At 50.6% G+C, this 21,263-nt stretch overlaps 1 protein-coding gene across 1 annotated transcript in view; it reads left to right on the plus strand.

Annotated features, from left to right (window-relative positions):
* The first annotated feature begins 5,539 nt into the window (after positions 1-5,539).
* Positions 5,540-21,263, plus strand: part of RASSF1 (Ras association domain family member 1) — a 46,274-nt gene continuing 30,550 nt past the window's right edge. Inside the window, exon 1 of the mRNA XM_075321666.1 lies at positions 5,540-6,256. Coding sequence (XP_075177781.1) covers positions 5,941-6,256 — 316 coding nt within the window. The 5' untranslated portion in view covers positions 5,540-5,940. The remainder of the gene's footprint in view (positions 6,257-21,263) is intronic.

Consider the following 21,263-nt stretch of genomic DNA (forward strand, 5'->3'; position numbering starts at 1 on the left):
CTGAACAGTTCCTGATGCCGCCATGTCACTCTGAGTCAACGCCATCTGACACCCCTCAAACGACACCGGTCACAACATGGCAGGACGTCAGCATGACCACCTGATCTGTTGGTAAAGTTGGCTCCTGTTCTCACTATAATCTTTCATGTTCCTGTGCCATTTTCTGTTGTACACTAGTGGATACATATGTGAGACTGCTACACCTAGCATGCTATGACAGCTGCAGACTCTCATGGCATGCTGGGGGTTGTCCTGATGTGTTAGAGATGTAATTTCATGAGACTTTATAAATGCTGCGTGCTTTGAAGATGCCGGTGCATATGTCATTGTGGTTTCCTGCCGGCGCTGAATAAAGCACAAGACGATGGGATGTGGCAGCCACAGGACCACATGGCGCTGACGTTAGTAGGCAGCACTCGGGCCCAGCCACTCCTTCCACACGGACTAAGCCGCTTTTGCCACATGGGCCTAGCCTGCCACATGGACTGAGCCGTTCTTGCCATCCAAACTGTGCTGCTTCCCGTGGGTGAACCTACCCCCTCCCCTCGGACCAATCCAGTTCAGACACACGGGTTGTGCAGTTCCCGCCATATGGGCTGACCTACTCTCCTTGGTCTAATCCGCTACTTTCCCTCTGGCCGATCCACTCCCGCCACACAGCCCAAGCTGCTCCCTCCACACGGACTGAACCACTCCTACAACCCAGTTCAAGCTGGGTCAATCTGCTCCCACCACATGTGCCGATCCACTCTCGCCACGTGTGCCGATCCACTCTCGCCACGTGTGCCGATCCACTCTCGCCACGTGTGCCGATCCACTCTCGCCACGTGTGCCGATCCACTCTCGCCACGTGTGCCGATCCACTCTCGCCACGTGTGCCGATCCACTCTCGCCACGTGTGCCGATCCACTCTCGCCACGTGTGCCGATCCACTCTCGCCACGTGTGCCGATCCACTCTCGCCACGTGTGCCGATCCACTCTCGCCACGTGTGCCGATCCACTCTCGCCACGTGTGCCGATCCACTCTCGCCACGTGTGCCGATCCACTCTCGCCACGTGTGCCGATCCACTCTCGCCACGTGTGCCGATCCACTCTCGCCACGTGTGCCGATCCACTCTCGCCACGTGTGCCGATCCACTCCCGCCACGTGTGCCGATCCACTCCCATCACACCGGCTGATCCTGAGCCTTTCCACATGGCCCAAGCTGCTCTCTCCAAACAGACTGAGCCTTTCCCTCAACACAGACTGAGCTGCTTCTGACAAAGAGACTGAGCCTCTCCACACGGGCCGAACCACTCCCTCCACACGGCCCGAAACGCTCCCTCCACACGGCCCGAGACGCTCCCTCCACACGGCCCGAGACGCTCCCTCCACACGGCCCGAGACGCTCCCTCCACACGGCCCGAGACGCTCCCTCCACACGGCCCGAGACGCTCCCTCCACACGGCCCGAGACGCTCCCTCCACACGGCCCGAGACGCTCCCTCCACACGGCCCGAGACGCTCCCTCCACACGGCCCGAGACGCTCCCTCCACACGGCCCGAGACGCTCCCTCCACACGGCCCGAGACGCTCCCTCCACACGGTCCGAGACGCTCCCTCTACACAGAGTGAGCCTCTCCACATGGGCCAAACCGCTCCCTCCACATGCCCTAAGTTGTTCCGGCCACAAGGCTCGAGCTGCTCCTGCCACATGGACTGAGCCACTCCCTCCTCATGGGCCAAGCCACTAACATAAATAAAGTTGATTTGAGCAAAAAGATTTACTCTTCCCTGATCTGGCATCCAGTCATCCAGCGTAGTCTTCACTTTTGAGGTGATGAATTGTAATATCAGCCATATTGGTAGTCACAGCTTTCTCAATGTCAGACGTGTTTGATGAAGGCTCAGTTACTTATTTTTCTTTGTGATCTCTTGACTTCAGGAGGAAACAAGTAAGATCTGGAATGAGGTGTGGGGCGATGGGCGCAGTGACCCTCAGTAATTAGTAATGGACGCTGCTGTCATTAGATAAAGCAACAGGAAGTTCAGTTCAAAGACAAGAAAAAAGTCCAGAGAGCGGGGGCACTTCCTGATATTCATGGATTGGGGGGTATGAATGGCAGGATGATGCTCCCGAGACCTTAGAATGTAAGAACGGCAGAGGAGCGTTCACACGAGGAAACTGTGGTCATTACTGCAGACTGCACCTTCATCTATACAACTATCCCAGACACAGGGGTCATATTATTATTTTTTATTTTTAGAGCACCATTAATTCAATGGTGTTGTAAGGGCTACATACAAAACAAGTATAAATCACAATGAAGAAAGTAACAGTGAGAAACGGGTACAGAGGGGAGAGGGCCCTGCTCTTGCGGGCTTACATACTAGAGGACATATAACTGTACCGGACCCCGGGGTCATGTAACGGACGCCCTATAATGAACCCCCAGCTCATGTAACTGCCTCCCTCACACCAGACCCAGGGGACCTATAACTGCTCCCCTACATGGGACCCAGGGATTGTACGATGGGCTGCTGATAAGTTTTTGGCTTTACCCAGAAAGAAACGAGATAGGATGATGAAACTTTACATTTATTCTACATATTCTCCACTGATGTTAATACACTTCTTACATCGGTATTCCAACTCCTGTAAGCCTAGCCTAAAGAAGGATTTCAGTTGTGCCTCAACCAGGCAACTGTAGCTGCCATGGCATCACAAATGGTATGAAGTTTGGTACTCTTAAGGTGTTTCTTCAGGTTTTTAAACAGATGATAGTGGGAGGGAGCTAGATTTGGTGAATAAGGTGGATGGTCAACCAGCTGGAAGCCCAGCTTTGACAATTTTGCCGTGGTCGCTTGTGCAGTGTGAGCGGAGGCGTTGTCTTGCAGGAACAAGATTCCTTTGGACAGCATGCCGCGCCTTTTGGCCCTCAGAGCTGCCTTCAATTAGTCCAAAAATTCAATGTAATACCTTGCATTGATGGTGGAACCCTTTTGAAGGTAGTCCACTAGCAGCACGCCCTCCTTATCCCAGAACACAGATGCCATCACCTTAGTGGCTGATTTTTGCACCCTGAACTTCTTTAGACGAGGAGAACCACTGTGCCTCCACTGTTTTAAGACTGTTCTTTGTTTACAGGATCATACAAATAAATCCAGGTCTCATCCATAGTGACCAGTCGATCCAGGAAGTTCTTATCAGTCCGGAAACGCTGACAAATGGACCGGGAAGTTGTCACTTGCATGCTTCTCTGATCTGTTGTCAAACATTTGGGGACCCACTTTGCAGAAGCTTCCTCATGTCCAAATGTTCATGGATAATGACACAAACATATTCACGGGAAATCCCCATGATGTCTGCTATTGCTTTAGCTGAAATTCGTCGATTCTCCAGTATGAGGTTGTGCACAGCATCAACGATCTCCGGAACATCAACCATTCTCGGTCATCCAGGACGTTCCTCATCATTGGTGCTGAAGTGGCCCGTTTTAAATTTGGCAACCCAATTCTTAACTGTGGAATATGAAGGGCATTCATTCCCACAATGTCTGCGACATGTCACCATGAGATATCCTTCTCGGACTTTCCTTGTAGAATCAAGAATTTTATCACTCCTCTGCTCTCAGTTGCTGTGAATATCGCTTTAGACTCCACCATTTTGTTTTTCCCGCGTGCGTAGAACACTGTTGCCATAAGCAACAAACACAAACTTTTGAAAACATAAATTAGACACAAGGCTTTCATGTGATGTAACATTCGTTACCATAGAAACAAAAAAGATCACAAAGCCAAAGACTTATCAGCAGCCCCACGTATAACTACCCCCTACATTTGCCCCTGCGTCATGTAACTTCTCCCCTACACCGGATGCTGGAGTTGCATTACCACTGCCCTACACCAAATCCCAAGTCATATAACTACTTTCCTACACTGGACTCTGGGGTTGTAACGCTATCCCCCTACACTGGACCAGGGGTCATATATTTCTACCACCAAACTCTGGTGTTATATAACAACCCCCTACACTGGACCAAGGGGTCTTATAAGTACCCCATTTCACTGTACACAAGGGATGTGTAATAGTTCCCATAACCCATGTTAACTCATTCTCCATACCCCTTACCCCATGTTTTATCACTTGCCACACCCTATCCCCAATATTCTCTTGCTCCTCATTCTTTGGCCCCATGTTGTATCTCTCAACATACCCCAGCCCTATGTTGCATTGCTCGTTGTACCCTGACCCTCATGTTGTTACGCTCCTGTTGTTCATACCCTGACCCCATTGTATAGTTTGTCGCACTTCATCCCCCATGTTGTACCACCAACCACACTCTGGCTTCCATGTTATATTCCTAGCTGTACCCTGGACCCCAAGTTCTATTACTCTTCATATCCTGACCCAATGTTGTGTTGCTCGTTGTACCCCAGCCTCCATATTGTATTGCTCGGCACACTCCTTGCCCCATGTTGTGTCACTCACCGCACTTTGGCTCCCATATTGTACCCCTTGTCGTTCCCCGACCATCATGTGTATTGCTCCTCATAACCTGATCTCATGTTGTATTGCTCATTGTACCCCGGCCCCCATATTGTATAGCTTGTCGCACACCTTTCTCCATGTTGTATTGATCACTGCACCCAATGTTGTACCCCTTTCGTTGTACCCTGAACCCCATGTTTTATTGCTCGTCTTTACCAGTCCCCATGTTGTACTGCTCGACATACCTCAACCCTCATGTTGTATTGCTCCTCGTACCCTGACCCATGTTGTATTTCTCCTCGTACCCTGACTCCATGTTATATTGCTCCTCGTACCCTGACTCATGTTGTATTGCCCGTTGTACCCTTACCCCAGGTTGTATTGCTCCTCGTATCCTAACTACATGCTTTATTGCTCCTTGTACCCTGATCCCATGTTGTATTGCTCGTTCTACCCTAACCCCATATTGCGTCGCTTGTCGCACTCCATCCCCCATATTGTATCGCTCAATGCATGCTGTCCACTATGATATACCCCTTGTAGTACCTCGTCCCCCATGTTGCTTTGCTCGTCATACCCCGATCATTCTTGACTGCCACATTCTTAGGTAAGGGTATGTGTTGCTGACTGTGCTGAGTGGCCCCTGGGGCTCTTCTGCTGCTCGATCATCAGGTTGAGGGAACTTTTCAGCATTTTTCTCCTTCCTCTCCTCACTACGGCGTTGTCTCCACATTCCAGCTTTTCAGTAATCTAGTTTTGTTTTTTGCTATTTTCTATGGAGACATGGATAGTGTGGGGCAGCAGCCAGGGTCTCCTCCTCCCCTCGGTATCTTCTCCACCGCCTGCTGCTGACGTTCTCCTTTCCTCCAGACCATTTTCCATCCTACAAAGTTATTTTATCGGTCACTTTGGCGCTGGACGACGTTTTTTTTCTCCACTTTTGGTTTTCTTTGTCCTGACTTTGCAGGATCTTTGGAGACTTTTCAGGATTTGCCAGGTCCCCCCCTGCTCCATTTCCCCCCACCCGGACCCCAGCAGCAGCTGTTGGCATTGCTTCCTTAACCCGTTCATGGCCAGATTAGATTACAGACTCATCCTTCGTCCATCCTGCTGAGTGTCACCAGACTGCGGTGCCCGTGACACTGAACTTCAGGGGGAGGTCTGTGAATTCCGGAGACCCCCACAGCTGAGACCTCACTGGCTCCACAGCTTCCGCCTCAGAACGGACCTCAGGGACCCTGATAACATTTTCTTCCACCGATGATGAGAAATTCAAACAAAAAGAAAGCGAAGAAAGTAAGACGGAAGAATGTGACCGAGGGGAGGAGGGAAGGAAGCCAGAAATGAGAGAGAAGAGCGAGAAGAAGGGAGGAGGAACCGTAGCAAAAGAGACCCAGCAAAAAATTGTGAGACTCAGAGGTCAGGGTCACTCTTGACCCCTGGTGACTTCACCCCGAGGTTTATGGGATGTCTTTTGAGATGATTGAACTGAAGACCTTGAGTCCGTGTGATGAGTTGGATGGGCTGGATCTGACCAAGAACCCTAAAGGCGGTCACCGGCTGGAGCGGACAAATGCGGTGAGGATCCCCCCAGGCAGAGCGCCCCTCATTTTACAGCGGAGTCTGCGGAGAAAGGTCGTGTCAGGACAGGATGACTCTCTACCACCAGGCAAGATAGGGAAGGGGCACTACTTCCAGCCCACATCCCACACGCAGTACACCTGGTGCGACCTCTGTGGGGACTTCATCTGGGGCATCTACAGGAAGAGCCTGCGCTGCGCCTGTGAGTATAAACCTCTGGCTTCTGCACCATTATAACATCTGGGGGGTGGTGAAGGGTTTAATGGTAGTGATGCCTGACCCAGGCATTAAAGCAAAACCTCCGCTCTGTCTTATGAGAACCTTAACGAATGTCTCTGGGGCGCAGCTCTCACCGGCATCACATGGTGGAGAAACTCAGCAGAGAATCACTTGACTCTCATAGAGGATTACTAAGAGAAAGCGGCAAACATGAACCCACCTACATACTGTGCGCCAGGTCTATCATGTGTCGTACACGCTTTGATCCTTCATTCTGAAAAGTGATTAGAAAAGAAACGTGGCCGGGAGTCGTAACATGCGCCAAATTATTACCGGCAGGTCTGAATGTAACGCGAGGAAAGAGGCGCTGAATCTACAGCAGTGCGCTACCATATTGCATTTGGCGCATCTTCTCCGGTCTGGTGTAGTGTGATATAGAAAAGTAGTATTAAATTCTCCACAACATAGAAATAGTAAAAGCTGACATCTGTAAGAATGGTGTGCGCCAACCTAAAGAAGCATCCAAGAGACCAAACCCCTTGCTGTGGTAGCTCCATTTCTGAGGCACATGGATGACAACCATGACACGGCATGAGAACTGGTATGCTACATGCACCAAATGTTGTATATAGCAAGTGCCAATTTGGTACATTTAGAACTTTATATTAATGATTGTACGACGTCATCGATACACGTGACCCGTTATATTCCTAAAAAATGCGACAATCGTGCAGCCGCCCATAGTCCCGGCCAGTTGCATAACTAGAGTTTGATGGGCCCTGGTGCAATTTTGGGACCGGGTCCCCCCATCCACGTACACTGACACTTAGGGTACGGGATAATGACACTGACACTCGGGGTACAGGATAATGACGCTGACACTTGGCTCTTACCCTCAGCACCCAGGTTTCCCATGCTCTGCTATACTTTATTCCCTCAGAACCCAGTTTTCCCATATCAGAGCATGGGAAAGCTGGGTGCTGAGAGATGTACAGCAGAGCATGGGAAAGCTGGGTGCTGAGGGAAAGTACCTTTTTCCCTCAGCACAAAACATTCCCATCCCATGCTTGTATCTTTGTCGCCCCTCGTATATAGTTCTCCGAATACTATAGTGGCCCCCACATAGCCTTCCATATACTATAAAGGATCCCACATAACCCTTCATATATTAGAATGCACCTCCATAGTCCTCCATGTATTATAATGCATTTCCCATAGTCCTCCATGTATTATAATTCACCCCATAGTCCTCCATATATTATACTACACTACATAGTCCTCCATATATTATAAATTCACCCCATAGTCCTCCATGTATAAAGTAGCCCTCATAGCCCTCCAATTATTATAATGAATTTCCCATAGTTCTCCATGTAGTATAATTCACCCCATAGTTCTCCATGTTATTATACTGCACCACAGTCCTCCATGTTTTATAACGCACCCCCATAGTCCATGTATAAGGTAGCCGCCATAGTCCTTCATATATTATAATGTAGCCCCCATAGTCCTATATGTATTATAATGCAGCCCCATAAACTTTCATATTGTATCATGCAGCCCCGTACTCGTCCATGTTTAATCCACCCCTATATTCCATGTATAAGGTGTCCTTTATGTTGTATAATGCATCCCCATAGACCTCCATGTATAATGCACCCTTATAGACCTCCATGAATAATGTAGCCCCATAGACCTCCATGTATCATGCACCCTTATAGACCTCCATGTATAATGCAGCCCCATAGACCTCCATGTATCATGCAGCCCCATAGACCTCCATGTATCATGCAGCCAGCCCCCCCAGGGCCTCCATGTGTGATGCAAACAGCCCCCCCAGGGCCTCCATGTATCATGCAGCCAGCCTCCCCAGGGCCTCCATGTGTCATGCAGCCATCCCCCCCAGGGCCTCCATGTGTCATGCAGCCAGCCCCCCCAGGACCTCCATGTGTCATCCAGCCAGCCCCCCCAGGGCCTCCATGTGTCATGCAGCCAGCCCCCCCCCCCCCCAGGGCCTCCATGTGTCATGCAGCCAGCCCCCCAGGGCCTCCATGTGTCATGCAGCCAGCCCCCCAGGGTCTTCATGTGGCATGCAGTCAGGCCCCCCCCCAGGGCCTCCATGTGTCATGCAGTTAGGTCCCCCAAGGACCCCCATGTGTCATGCAGTCAGTCCCCCCCCAGGGCCTCCGTGTGTCCTGCAGCCAGCCCCCCAGGGCCTCCATGTGTCCTGCAGCCAGCCCCCCCCCAGGGCCTCCATGTGTCATGCAGCCAGCCCCCCTAAGGCCTCCATGTGTCATGCAGCCAGGCCCCCCCAAGGCCTCCATGTGTCCTGCAGCCAGCCTCCCCGTGTACTCACTGATTTATAAAAAAAAAAATAAAAAAACAAGTACCTCTCTTCTCCTTTCACCGCTGCTCTGTCCTCACCTCTACTTGTTTCACCGCTGCTCGTCCTCACCTCTGTCCTCGTTCCCCCATGGCTCCGGTCGGCGTCCTCTTGACCTATGCTCTGTGCTCTCAGCACATAGAGCAGTCGCACAGCAGTGACGTGACCGCGCAGGCACGGGGGAAGACTGATGATGCATAGAGCGGCGCCGGCTGCTCTATGCAATATCATAGTAGTGTGCAATGACGGGAGCCCGATGCCACCACCGCTGACACCAGGCAGGGGGGCCCGGTGTCATCGGTGGCGACCGGGTCATATAGCGGCTGCCGCGCCGCGTGGTCTGCAGCAGAACAGCGCAGCTACTCGTTCGCAGAAAGGAGCTGGCTGCTGATCTGCCGGGCGGCCGCGGGCCCCTAACCTCACGGACCCGGTCACAATGGTGACTGCTGCGACCACGGTAGTTAGGCCCCTGGTCCCGGCCTTGGTTACAACTCTTTCTCCAGCAATGAAAGTTCACCGCTTAAGCATTTAATTGAACATATCCTACAGTCACCTCCAGAGCTGCGGTCACTATTCTGCTGTTACATCACGTCTTATCCTCCACTCACCTCCAGAGTCTTCACTATTCTGCTGTTGCTTCACGTCTTATCCTCCACTCACCTCCAGAGCTGTAATCACTATTCTACTGTTACTTCACGTCTTATCCTCCACTCACCTCCAGAGCTGTAATGACTATTCTGCTGTTACTTCATGTCTTATCCTCCACTCACCCCCAGATCTGCAGTCCCTATTCTGTTGTTATATCACGTCTTATCCTCCACTCACCTCCAGACTCTTCACTATTCTGCTGTTGCTTCACATCTTATCCTCCACTCACCTCCAAAGCTGTAATCACTATTCTGCTGTTACTTCACGTCTTATCCTCCACTCACCTCCAGAGCTATAATCACTATTCTGCTTTTACTTCACGTCTTATCCTCCACTCACCCCCAGATCTGCAGTCACTATTCTGTTGTTAGATCACGTCTTATCATCCAGTCATCTCCAGAGCTGCAGGCATTATTCTGCTGTTACAATGTGTCTTATCATCCAGTCACTTCCAGAGCTGCAGTCCCTATTCTGCTGTTAACTCAAGTCGTAAGGTGGCTTTACACGCTACGATATCGTTAATGTTTTGTCGTCGGGGTCACGTTGTTAGTGATGCACATCCGGCGTCATTAATGGTATTGCAGCGTGTGACACTTACCAGCGATCTTAAGCGACCTCAAAAATGGTGAAAATCGTTCACCATGGAGAGGTCGTCCCAAACTCAAAAATCGGTAAGCGTTGTTTATCCATGTTGTTCATCGCTCCTACGGCAGCATACATCGCTATGTGTGACTTCGCAGGAGCGAGGAACGTCTCCTTACCTGCCACCGGCCACAATGCGGAAGGAAGAAGGTGGGCAAGATGTAACGTCCCGCTCATCGCCCCTCCGCTTTGATTGGCCGGCCGCTTAGTGACGTCGCGGTGACACCGAACGTCCCTCCCCCTTGAGGGAGGGATTGTTCGGCAGTCACAGCGACGATGACGACCAGGTAAGTGCGTGTGACGCTGCCGTAGCGATAATGTTCGCAGCGGCAGCGATCACACGATATCACATGGGCGACGGGAGCGGGTGCTTACACGCTCGATATCGCTAGAAATTGCTAGCAATATCGTAGCGTGTAAAGCCCGCTTTATCCTCCAGTCACTTCCAGAGCTACATTTACTATCCTTCTATTACATCGTGTCTAAGGCCTTGTGCGCACAGTGCGTTTTTGATGCAGATTTGGTGCAGATTGAGGCCTAAATCTGCATGTCTATCTTCATGCCAGCAAAGTCAATGAGACTTCTGAATTGCTGTGTGCATGTTGCTTTTTTTTACTTGCAGATTTGGTGCAGAAAATAATCTGCAGCATGTCAATTGTTGGTGCATTTTTTCCTGCAATTTTTTTTAACCCTTCCACCCATTGCCTTAATAAAAAAAACACGTAGCAAAAAAAGAAAAACATGGCACAAAAACACACCAAAACGCATGTGTTTTTCAGAGCATTTTTCTGCCATAAGGTGCAGATTTCATGCTGAAAATTTCTGCACCAAATCTGTAAAGTGCGCACATAGCCTTATTCTCCAGTTATAACAGCACGGAGGAATCCCTCTAATATACTGATAATATTTACACTGTTTATGTTGGAGGCTTCCTTATTATGTGCAGGGACGTCTGATTGGTAGATGTGGTTATAGGTTCATTTTCCCATTGCACTAGATTTGATTTAAAGGGGCAGTCCATCATTCCTCTATTTCAGTGGTGCACAACCTTTTTTTGGTGAAAGGGCCTCACTGTCATAACGAGCACCTTCTGTGACATTTATGACATATATGAAAATGTACAGTATCTATATATATAATTGCTTTATTCTGTCTGTCTGTCTGTCTATCTGTCTGTCTGTCTGTCTGTCTTGCTCCAAAATTGTGTCCTTACGGTGACACAAAGCTGATTGGCCGCTGGGCTCGCCATGGCCCCGCCTCCCCGCACGGATTGGCCGGTCGCCCAGGCTGCGCCCCCACGCGGATTGGCCGGCCGCTCGCCCAGGCTCCGCCCCCCACAGATTGGCCTCTCGCCCCGGCACCCTGCAGGCATTGGCAACTCGGCCACTCCCCGCCCCCTCACGCAATGCACGCTAGCTCTGGCCCCGCCCCCCCCACGCATTCCCCGAACCGACACGGTCACGACTCCCAGGTGAGTACTGTAACCCCAGGAGCCCACATCAGCGTACGCCGCCAAACCAGCCGACACATACCCTCGCATTGCTGGGGCTGGCCGGCGTATGCTGGTGTGGGCTCCCGTGCGAGCGGGGGACGAGATACGCTGGTAACCATGGTAGCATAGTTACCAGCGCATCAAGGTCCTGCAGCGGCGGAACATACACACACGCACACACATAACAGCACACACACACACATCAGATCACACTCACTGTTACACACACCTCACACACACATCACATCGCATCCACCCATCAAGGTCCTGCAGCGGCAGAACATACACACACGCACAACCATAACAGCACACACACACACACACACATCAGATCACACTCACTCTCACACACACCTCACACACACATCACATCGCATCCACACACTCACAACATCCTGGGATATCGCTTGCTTCTCGGCGGCGATACTGTGCTGTGAGCTTCCAGGACCTGCCGGAGGATCACATGGCCAGAAGCATGTGGTATCTCCGGATGTTGTGAGTGTGAGCGCGTATGTGCGATATCGTCAATGTGTGTGTGCGTGAGTGTATGCGATCGGGTGTGTGTGAGTGTATGCGATCGGGTGTGTGTGAGTGTATGCGATCGGGTGTGTGTGTGAGTGTATGCGATCGGGTGTGTGAGTGTCGGCAGAGGAGCACGGCGTGCTGGAGGAGGCTGGGAGGAGAGAGGCTGATCCTGGGGAAGGCTTGGATGGGGAGGCTGAGAGAAGAGAGGCTGATGCTGGGGGAGGCTGAGGATGGGGTAGGCTGGGAGGAGAGAGGCTGATGCTGGGGACCGAAAAGGCTGATGCTGGGAGGAGAGAGGCTGATGCTGGGGGAGGCTGAGGCTGGGGTAGGCTGGGAGGAGAGAGGCTGATGCTGGGGACCGAAAAGGCTGATGCTGGGAGGAGAGAGGCTGATGCTGGGGGAGGCTGAGGCTGGGGTAGACTGGGAGGAGAGAGGCTGATGCTGGGAGGAGAGAGGCTGATGCTGGGGGAGGCTGGGAGGAGAGAGGCTGATGCTGGGAAGAGAGAGGCTGATGCTGGGAAGAGAGAGGCTGATGCTGGGAGGAGAGAGGCTGATGCTGGGGGAGGCTGAGGCTGGGGGAGGCTGAGGCTGGGGTAGGCTGGGAGGAGAGAGGCTGATGCTGGGGACAGAAAAGGCTGATGCTGGGAGGAGAGAGGCTGATGCTGGGAGGAGAGAGGCTGATGCTGGGAGGAGAGAGGCTGATGCTGGGAGGAGAGAGGCTGATGCTGGGGGAGGCTGAGGCTGGGGTAGGCTGGGAGGAGAGAGGCTGATGCTGGGAGGAGAGAGGCTGATGCTGGGGGAGGCTGAGGCTGGGGTAGGCTGGGAGGAGAGAGGCTAATGCTGGGAGGAGAGAGGCTGATGCTGGGAGGAGAGAGGCTGATGCTGGGGGAGGCTGAGGCTGGGGTAAGCTGGGAGGAGAGAGGCTGATGCTGGGAGGAGAGAGGCTGATGCTAGGGACAGAAAAGGCTGATGCTGGGAGGAGAGAGGCTGATGCTGGGGACAGAAAAGGCTAATGCTGGGAGGAGAGAGGCTGATGCTGGGAGGAGAGAGGCTGATGCTGGGATGAGAGAGGCTGATGCTGGGAGGAGAGAGGCCGATGCTGGGAGGAGAGAGGCTGATGCTGCGGGTAGAGAGGCTGATGCTGGGAGGAGAGAGGCTGATGCTGCGGGCAGAGAGGCTGATGCTGCGGGTAGAGAGGCTGATGCTGCGGGTAGAGAGGCTGATGCTGGTGCAGCATGGGGGATGGAGCACGATGGGGGGTGCGCAGCATGGGGGATGGAGCACGTTTGGGAGTGCGCAGCATGGCGGATGGAGCACGTTTGGGAGTACGCAGCATGGCGGATGGAGCACGTTTGGGAGTGCGCATCATGGCGGATGGAGCACGTTTGGGAGTGCGCAGCATGGCGGATGGAGCACGTTTGGGAGTGCGCAGCATGGCGGATGGAGCACGTTTGGGAGTGCGCAGCATGGCGGATGGAGCACGTTTGGGAGTGCGCAGCATGGCGGATGGAGCACGTTTGGGAGTGCGCAGCATGGCGGATGGAGCACGTTTGGGAGTGCGCAGCATGGCGGATGAAGTACGTTTGGGGGTGCGCAGCATGGGGGATGCAGCACGATGGGGAGTGCGGAGTATGGCGGATGGAGCACGTTTGGGAGTGCGCAGCATGGCGGATGGACCACGTTTGGGAGTGCGCAGCATGGCGGATGAAGCACGTTTGGGAGTGCGCAGCATGGGAGATGGAGCACGATGGGGGGTGCGCAGCATAGGGGATGGAGCACGATGGGGAGTGCGGAGTATGGCGGATGGAGCACGTTTGGGAGTGCGCAGCATGGCGGATAGAGCACGTTTCGGAGTGCACAGCATGGTGGATGGAGCACGTTTGGGAGTGCGCAGCATGGCGGATGGAGCACGTTTGGGAGTGCGCAGCATGGGAGATGGAGCACGATGGGGGGTGCGCAGCATAGGGGATGGAGCACGATGGGGAGTGCGCTGCATGGGGGATGGAGCACGATGGGGAGTGCGCTGCATGGGGGATGGGGCACGATGGGAAGTGCACACCTCCCCCCAACACACACACACACGCGCGCGCACTGCACAACACACCACACACACACACTGGGAACCACAAACAACTGCCCTACACAGACACCCACACACACAGACAACGCTGCACACACAAATATACGCACATACCGCACAACACACACATTGCACAAAACATACCTCCCCCCAAAACACACCACACCCACACAAACCGCGCAACACACACACACACAGCGCTCCACAAACAATGCAACACACGCAACACACATACAACACCGCTCTCACCCCCCGCCACACCCAGACAACACCCAGAACATGTACAGCGCCCTACACAAACACTTGGTAACTACACACAACAACATATATATATATATATATATATATATATATATATAACAAAAATCATACATGAACTACACAATTCGTAAATTCTAGAATACCCGATGCGTAGAATCGGGCCACCTTCTAGTATATCATAAATGTCTGATAAGTACAAATCTTATTTCATGGACTCTCACCACCATCAGTGTGCTGTCTAGGGATTCGTTCACAGGTTTTTTGGCAAGGATTTATAAATTACTTCAGCACACTCAGTGAATCCTGCATGCATTGACGGATTACCTCCTCATGCTGGCCAGTGCCAGGCTGAGGATGTACCTTGTGGGTGGGGTTATCACGCAATGCACGCCTGTCCCACAGATGATGATAGCAGCCCCAGCCTTCTCAGTGGTGTACATGCCCCAGCCTCCCCAGTGCTATATATGCCCCAGATTCCCCAGTGCTGTACATGCTGCAGCCTTCCCAGTGATGTACATGCTGCAGCCATCCCAGTGATGAACATGCTGCAGCCTTCCCAGTGATGTACATGCTGCAGCCTTCCCAGTGATGTATATGTCCCAGCCTCCTTAGTGATATGCATTTTCAAGCCTCCCCAGTGATATACTTAGTCCAGCCTCCCCAGTGCTGTACATGCTCCAGCCTTCCCAGTGATGTACATGCTGAAGCCTTCCCAATGCTGCACATGCTCCAGCCTCCCCAGTGATGTACATGTCCCTGCCTCCTCAGTGATGTACATGTTCCAGCCTTCCCTGTGATGTACATGCTCCAGTCTTCCCAGTAATGTACATGTTCCAGCCTTCACAGCTATGTACGTACTCCAACTTCCCCAGTGATGTCTATGTCCGATTTCCCCACTGCTGCACATGCTCCAGCTTCACCAGTGCTGCACGTGCTCCAGCTGTCCCAGTGATGTACATGCTTCAGCCACCCCAGTGATGTACATGCCCCAGCTTCCCCAGTGTTGCACATGCTCCAGCCTCCCCGGTGATGTATATGTACCAGCCTTCCCAGTGATGTATATGCTCCAGTGTTCACAGTGATGTATGTGCCCCAGCCTCTCCATTGATGTATGTGCCCCAGCCTCTCCATTGATGTATGTGCCCTAGCCTCCCCAGTGATGTATGTGCCCTAGCCTTCCCAGTGATGTTTATTTTCCAGCCTCCCCAGTGCTGCACATGCTCCAGCCTCTTTAGTGATGTACTTGCTCAAGCCTTCCCAGTGATGTATGTGCCCCATCCTCCCCAGTGATGTATATGCCCCAGCCTTCCCAATTTTGCACATGCTCCAGCTTCCCCAGTGCTGTACATGCTTCAGTCTTCCCAGTGATGTACATGCTCCAGCCTCCCAAGTGACGTACTCGCTCAAGCCTTCATAGTGATATATGTGCCGCAGCTTCACCAGTCATGTATGTGCTCTAGCCTCTCCAGTAATATATGTGCCCCAGCCTTCCTAGTGATGTATATTCCCCAGCCTCTCCAGTGCTGCACGTGCTCCAGCCTCCCCATTGATGTACATGTTCCAGCCTCTCCTGTGATATAAGTGCCCCAGCCTTCCCAGTGATGTATGTTCCCCAGCTGTTCCCAGTGATGTATATTCCTCAGCCTTCCTAGTGATATATAGATGCCACAGTCTCCCCAGTGATGTACATGCTCAAACCTCCCCAGAGATGTATATGCCCCCACTGTTTCCTGTGTTCCCCATCTTTTCCTGTGTGCTGTACATGCCCCCAGCCTCTCCTGTGCTGTATATGCTCAATCCTCCCCAGTGCTGTATATGCTCCATCCTCCCCAGCCTTCCCTGTGCTGTACATGCTCCAGCCTCCCCAGTGCTATATATGCTTCATTCTTCCCAGTGCTGTATATTCTCCAGCCTCCCCAGTGCTGTACATGCTCCAACCTCCCCAGCGCTGTACATACTCCAGCCTCCCCAGTGCTGTACATGCTCCAGCCTCCCCACTGCTACAGCCTCCCCAGTGCTGTACATGCTTCAGCCTCCCCAATGGTGTACATGCTTCAGCCTCCCAGTGCTGTACATGCTCCAGCCTCCCCAATGCTGTACATGCTCCAGCTGCCCCAGTGTTGTACATGCTCCAACCTCCCCAATGCTGTACATGCTCCAACCTCTCCAAGAATTTATATGCCCACAGCATCTCCTGTGATATATGTGCCCCAGCTTTTTCTGTGTGATGTGCATGCCCCACCCTCTCCTGTGCTCTATATGCCCCACCCTCTCCTGTTCTGTACATACTCCAGCCTCCCCAGTGCTGTACATGCTCCAGCCTCCCCACTGCTACAGCCTCCCCAGTGCTGTACATGCTTCAGCCTCCCCAATGGTGTACATGCTTCAGCCTCCCAGTGCTGTACATGCTCCAGCCTCTCCAATGCTGTACATGCTCCAGCTGCCCCAGTGTTGTACATGCTCCAACCTCCCCAATGCTGTACATGCTCCAACCTCTCCAAGAATTTATATGCCCACAGCATCTCCTGTGATATATGTGCCCCAGCTTTTTCTGTGTGATGTGCATGCCCCACCCTCTCCTGTGCTCTATATTCCCCACCCTCTCCTGTTCTGTACATGCTACATCCATCCCAGTGCTGTATATGCTCCATTCTTCCCAGTGCTATATATACTCCATCCTTCCCAATGCTGTATATGCTGCAGCCTCCCCAGTGCTGTATATGCTCCAGCCTCCCCAGTGCTGTATATGCTCCAGCCACCCCACTGCTGTATGTGCCTCAGCCTCCCCAGTGATGCATATGCCCCAGATTCCCCAGTGATGTACATGCTCTAGCCTCCCATGTGCTGTACATGCTCCAGCCTCTCCTGTGATATAACTGCCCCAGCCTTCCCGGTGATGTATGTGCCCCAGCTGTTCCCAATTATGTATATTCCTCAGCCTTCCTAGTGATATATAGATGCCTCAGTCTCCAGTCTCCCCAGTGATGTACATGCTCCAACCTCCCCAGAGCTGTATATGCCCCCACTGTTTCCTATGTTCCCCAGTTTTTCCTGTTTGATGTACATGCTCTCAGCTTCTCCTGTGCTGTATATGTTCCATCCTCCCCAGTGCTGTATATGCTCCATCCTCCCTAGTCTTCCCTGTGCTGTATATGCTCCAGCCTCTCCTGTGCTGTATATGCTTCATCCTTCCCAGTGTTGTATATTTTTCAGCCTCCCCTGTGCTGTACATGCTCCAGCTTCACCAGTGCTGTACATACTCCAGCTTCACCAGTGCTGTACATACTCCAGCCTCCCCAATGCTGTACATGCTTCGGACTCCCCAATACTGTACATGCTCCAGCCTCACCAGTGCTGTACATGCTCAAGCCTTTCCAATGCTGTACATGCTGCAGCCTCACCAGTGTTGTACATGCTCCAACCTCCCCAGTGCTGTACATGCTCCAACCTAACCAAGAATGTATATGCCCCCAGCATCTCCTGTGATATATGTGCCCCAACGTTTCCTGTGTGATGTACATGCCCCACCATCTCCTCAGCTGTATATGCCCCAGCCTCTCCTGTGCTGTACATGCTCCATCCTTCCCAGTGCTGTATATGCTCCAGCCTCCCCAGTGCTGTATATGCTGCAGCCTCCCCAGTGCTGTACATACTCCAGTCTCCCCAGTGCTGTACATGCTCCAGCCTCCCAGTGCTGTACATGCTCCAGCCTCCACAATGCTGTTCATGCACCAGTCTCCCCAGTGCTGTATATTCTCCAGTCTCCCTAGTGCTGTACATGCTCCAACCCATCCAGGGATGTATATGCTCCCAGCGTCTCCTGTGATATATGTGCCCCAGCTTTTCTTGTGTGATGTACATGCCCCAGCCTCTCCTGTGCTGTATATGCTCCATCTTCCCCAGTGCTGTATATCCTCCAGCCTCCCCAATCATGTACAGTCATGGACAAAACTGTTGGTACCCCTGAAATTGTTACAGAAAAATGTATTTCTCCCAGAAAATCATTGCAAGTGTACATGTTTTGTTATAAAAACAGCAAAAAAAAGCAAATTGAACATAATTGCACTCAATACTTCAAAAATGGGCAGGACAAAATTGTTGTCTCCCTGAACTTATTCTTCTTTTGAAAACAGCTGGAGCTCAGTGAGGTTGGATGGAGAGCGTTTGTGAACAGCAGTTTTCAGCTCTTTCCACAGATTCTCTATAGGATTGAGGTCTGGACTTTGACTTGGCCATTCTAACACCTGGGTACGTTTATTTGTGAACCATTGCATTGTAGATTTTACTTTATGTTTGGGATCATTGTCTTGTTGAAAGACAAATCTCCATCCCAGTCTCAGGTCTTTTGCAGACTCCATTAGGTTTTCTTCAGGAATGGTCCTGTATTTGGCTCCATCTATCTTCCCATCAATTTTAACCATCTTCCCTGTCCCTGCTGAAGAAAAGCAGGCACAAACCATGATGCTGCCACCACCATGTTTGACAGTGGGGATGGTGTGTTCAGGGTCATGAGCTGTCTTGCTTTTACGCCAAACATATCGTTTGGCATTGTGCCCAAATAGTTCAATTTTGGTTTCATCTGACCAGAGCACCTTCTTCCACATGTTTGATGTCTCCCAGGGGGCTTGTGGCAAACTTTAAACAACCCTTTTTATGGATATCTTTGAGAAATAGCATTCTCCTTGCCACTCTTTCATAAAGGCCAGATTTGTGCAGTGTACGACTGATTGTTGTCCTATGGACAGACTCTCCCACCTCAGCTGTAGATCTCTGCAGTTCATCCAGAGTGATCATGGGCCTCTTGGCTGCATCTCTGATCAGTCTTCTCCTTGTTTGAGATGAAAGTTTGGATGGACGGCCGGGTCTTGGTAGATTTGCAGTGGTATGATACACTTTCCATTTCAATATGATCGCTTGCACAGTGCTACTTGGGATGTTTAAAGTTTTGGAAATCTTTTTGTAACTAAATCCGGCTTTAAACTTCTGCACAACAGTATCACGGACCTGCCTGTTGTGTTCCTTGGTCTTCATGATGCTATCTGTGCTTTAAACAGAACACTGAGACTATCACAGAGCAGGTGCATTTATACGGAGACTTGATTACACACAGGTGGCTTATATTTATCATCAGTCATTTAGGACAACATTGGATCATTCAGAGATCCTCAATGAACTTCTGGAGTGAGTTTGCTGCACTGAAAGTAAAGGGGATGAATAATATTGCACGCTCCACTTTTCAGTTATTTATTTTTTTTAAAAAGTTTAAAATAAGCAATAAATTTCATTCAACTTCACAATTGTGTCCCACTTGTTGTTGATTCTTGACCATAACATTAAAATTTTAATCTTTATGTTTGAAGCTTAATGTGGGAAAAGGTTGAAAAATTCAAGGGAGCCGAATACTTTCGCAAGGCACTGTATGTCTCTGTGTCAGCAGTGGGGTCCTCCTGGGTCTCCTGCCATAGCTTTTCTTTTAATTCAAATATCGATGCATAGTTCGCGCAGACACTGAAGCATGAATTTCTTTGGAACTTGATTTGGGCGGCTTTTCCACCATCCAGACTATCCTGCACTGCAACTCTTCACAACATTTTTCTCTGCTGTCTACATCTAGGGAGATTAGCTACAGTGCCATGGGTTGTAAACGTCTTGATTATGTTGAACACCATGGACAAAGGAACATCAAGATCTCTGGAGATGGACTTGTAACCTTGAAGTTATTGATATTTTTTAACAATTTTGGTTCACAAGAATTCAGACAGTTCTCTTCTATCTGTTGTCCATGCTTAGACACACAAAGCAAACATTGAGTCAACTTCTCCCCTTTTTATCTGGTTTCAGGTGTGATTGTCATATTGCCCACACCTGTTACTTGCCACTGGTGAGTTTGAACAAGCATTAGATGTTTGAAACTAGGTTATTTACCCACAACTTTGAAAAGGTGCCAAAGTTGCAAAAATGTCAGGTTTGTCTGAATCATTTTGGGGGTTTTGTGTGAAATTATTTCAAATGTGCTTTTTTTGCTGTTTTTTTGTGTTGTTCCAATACACACAAAAGGAAATAAACATAAAGTACCTTACGAAAGTATTCGACCATTTGAATTTTTCAAACTTTTCCCACATTACAGGCTTCAAACATAAAGATAAAAAAATGTAATGTTATGGTGAAGAATCAACAACAAGTGGGACACAATTGTGAAGTAGAATGAAATGTATTGCTTATTTTAAACGTTTATAAAAAAAATAGTAAACTGAAAAGTGGGCCGTGCAATATTATTCGTCCTCTTTAAGTTAATACTTTGTAGCACCACCTTTTGCTGCGATTACAGCTGCAGTCGCTTGGGGTATGTGTCTATCAGTTTTGCACATCGAGAGACTGAAATTCTTCCTTTGCAAACAGCTCGAGCTGAGTGAGGTTGGATGGAGAGCGTTTGTGAGCAGCAGTTTTCAGCTATTTCCACAGATTCTCGATTGGATTCAGGTCTGGACTTTGACTTCACCATTCTAACACCTGGATACGTTTATTTGTGAACCATTCCATTGTAGATTTTGCTTTATGTTTTGGATCATTGTCTTTTTGAAAGACAAATCTCCATCCCAGTCTCAGGTCTTTTGCAGACTTCAACAGGTTTTCTTCAGGAATGGTCCTGTATTTGGCTCCATCCATCTTCCCATCAATTTTAACCATCTTTCCTGTCCCTGCTGAAGAGAAGCAGGCACAAACCATGATGCTGCCACCACCATGTTTTACAGTGGGGATGGTGTGTTCAGGGTGATGAGCTGTGTTGATTTTACGCCAAATATATCGTTTGGCATTGTGCCCAAATAGTTTGATTTTGGTTTCATCTGACCAGAGCACCTTCTTCCACATGTTTGGTGTCTCCCAGGTGGCTTGTGGCAAACCTTAAACTACACATTTTATGGATATCTTTGAGAAATGGCTTTCTCCTTGCCACTCTT

Source organism: Anomaloglossus baeobatrachus, chromosome 8 (genome assembly GCF_048569485.1).
Source record: "Anomaloglossus baeobatrachus isolate aAnoBae1 chromosome 8, aAnoBae1.hap1, whole genome shotgun sequence".
In the NCBI taxonomy this organism is placed as follows: Eukaryota; Metazoa; Chordata; class Amphibia; order Anura; family Aromobatidae; genus Anomaloglossus; species Anomaloglossus baeobatrachus.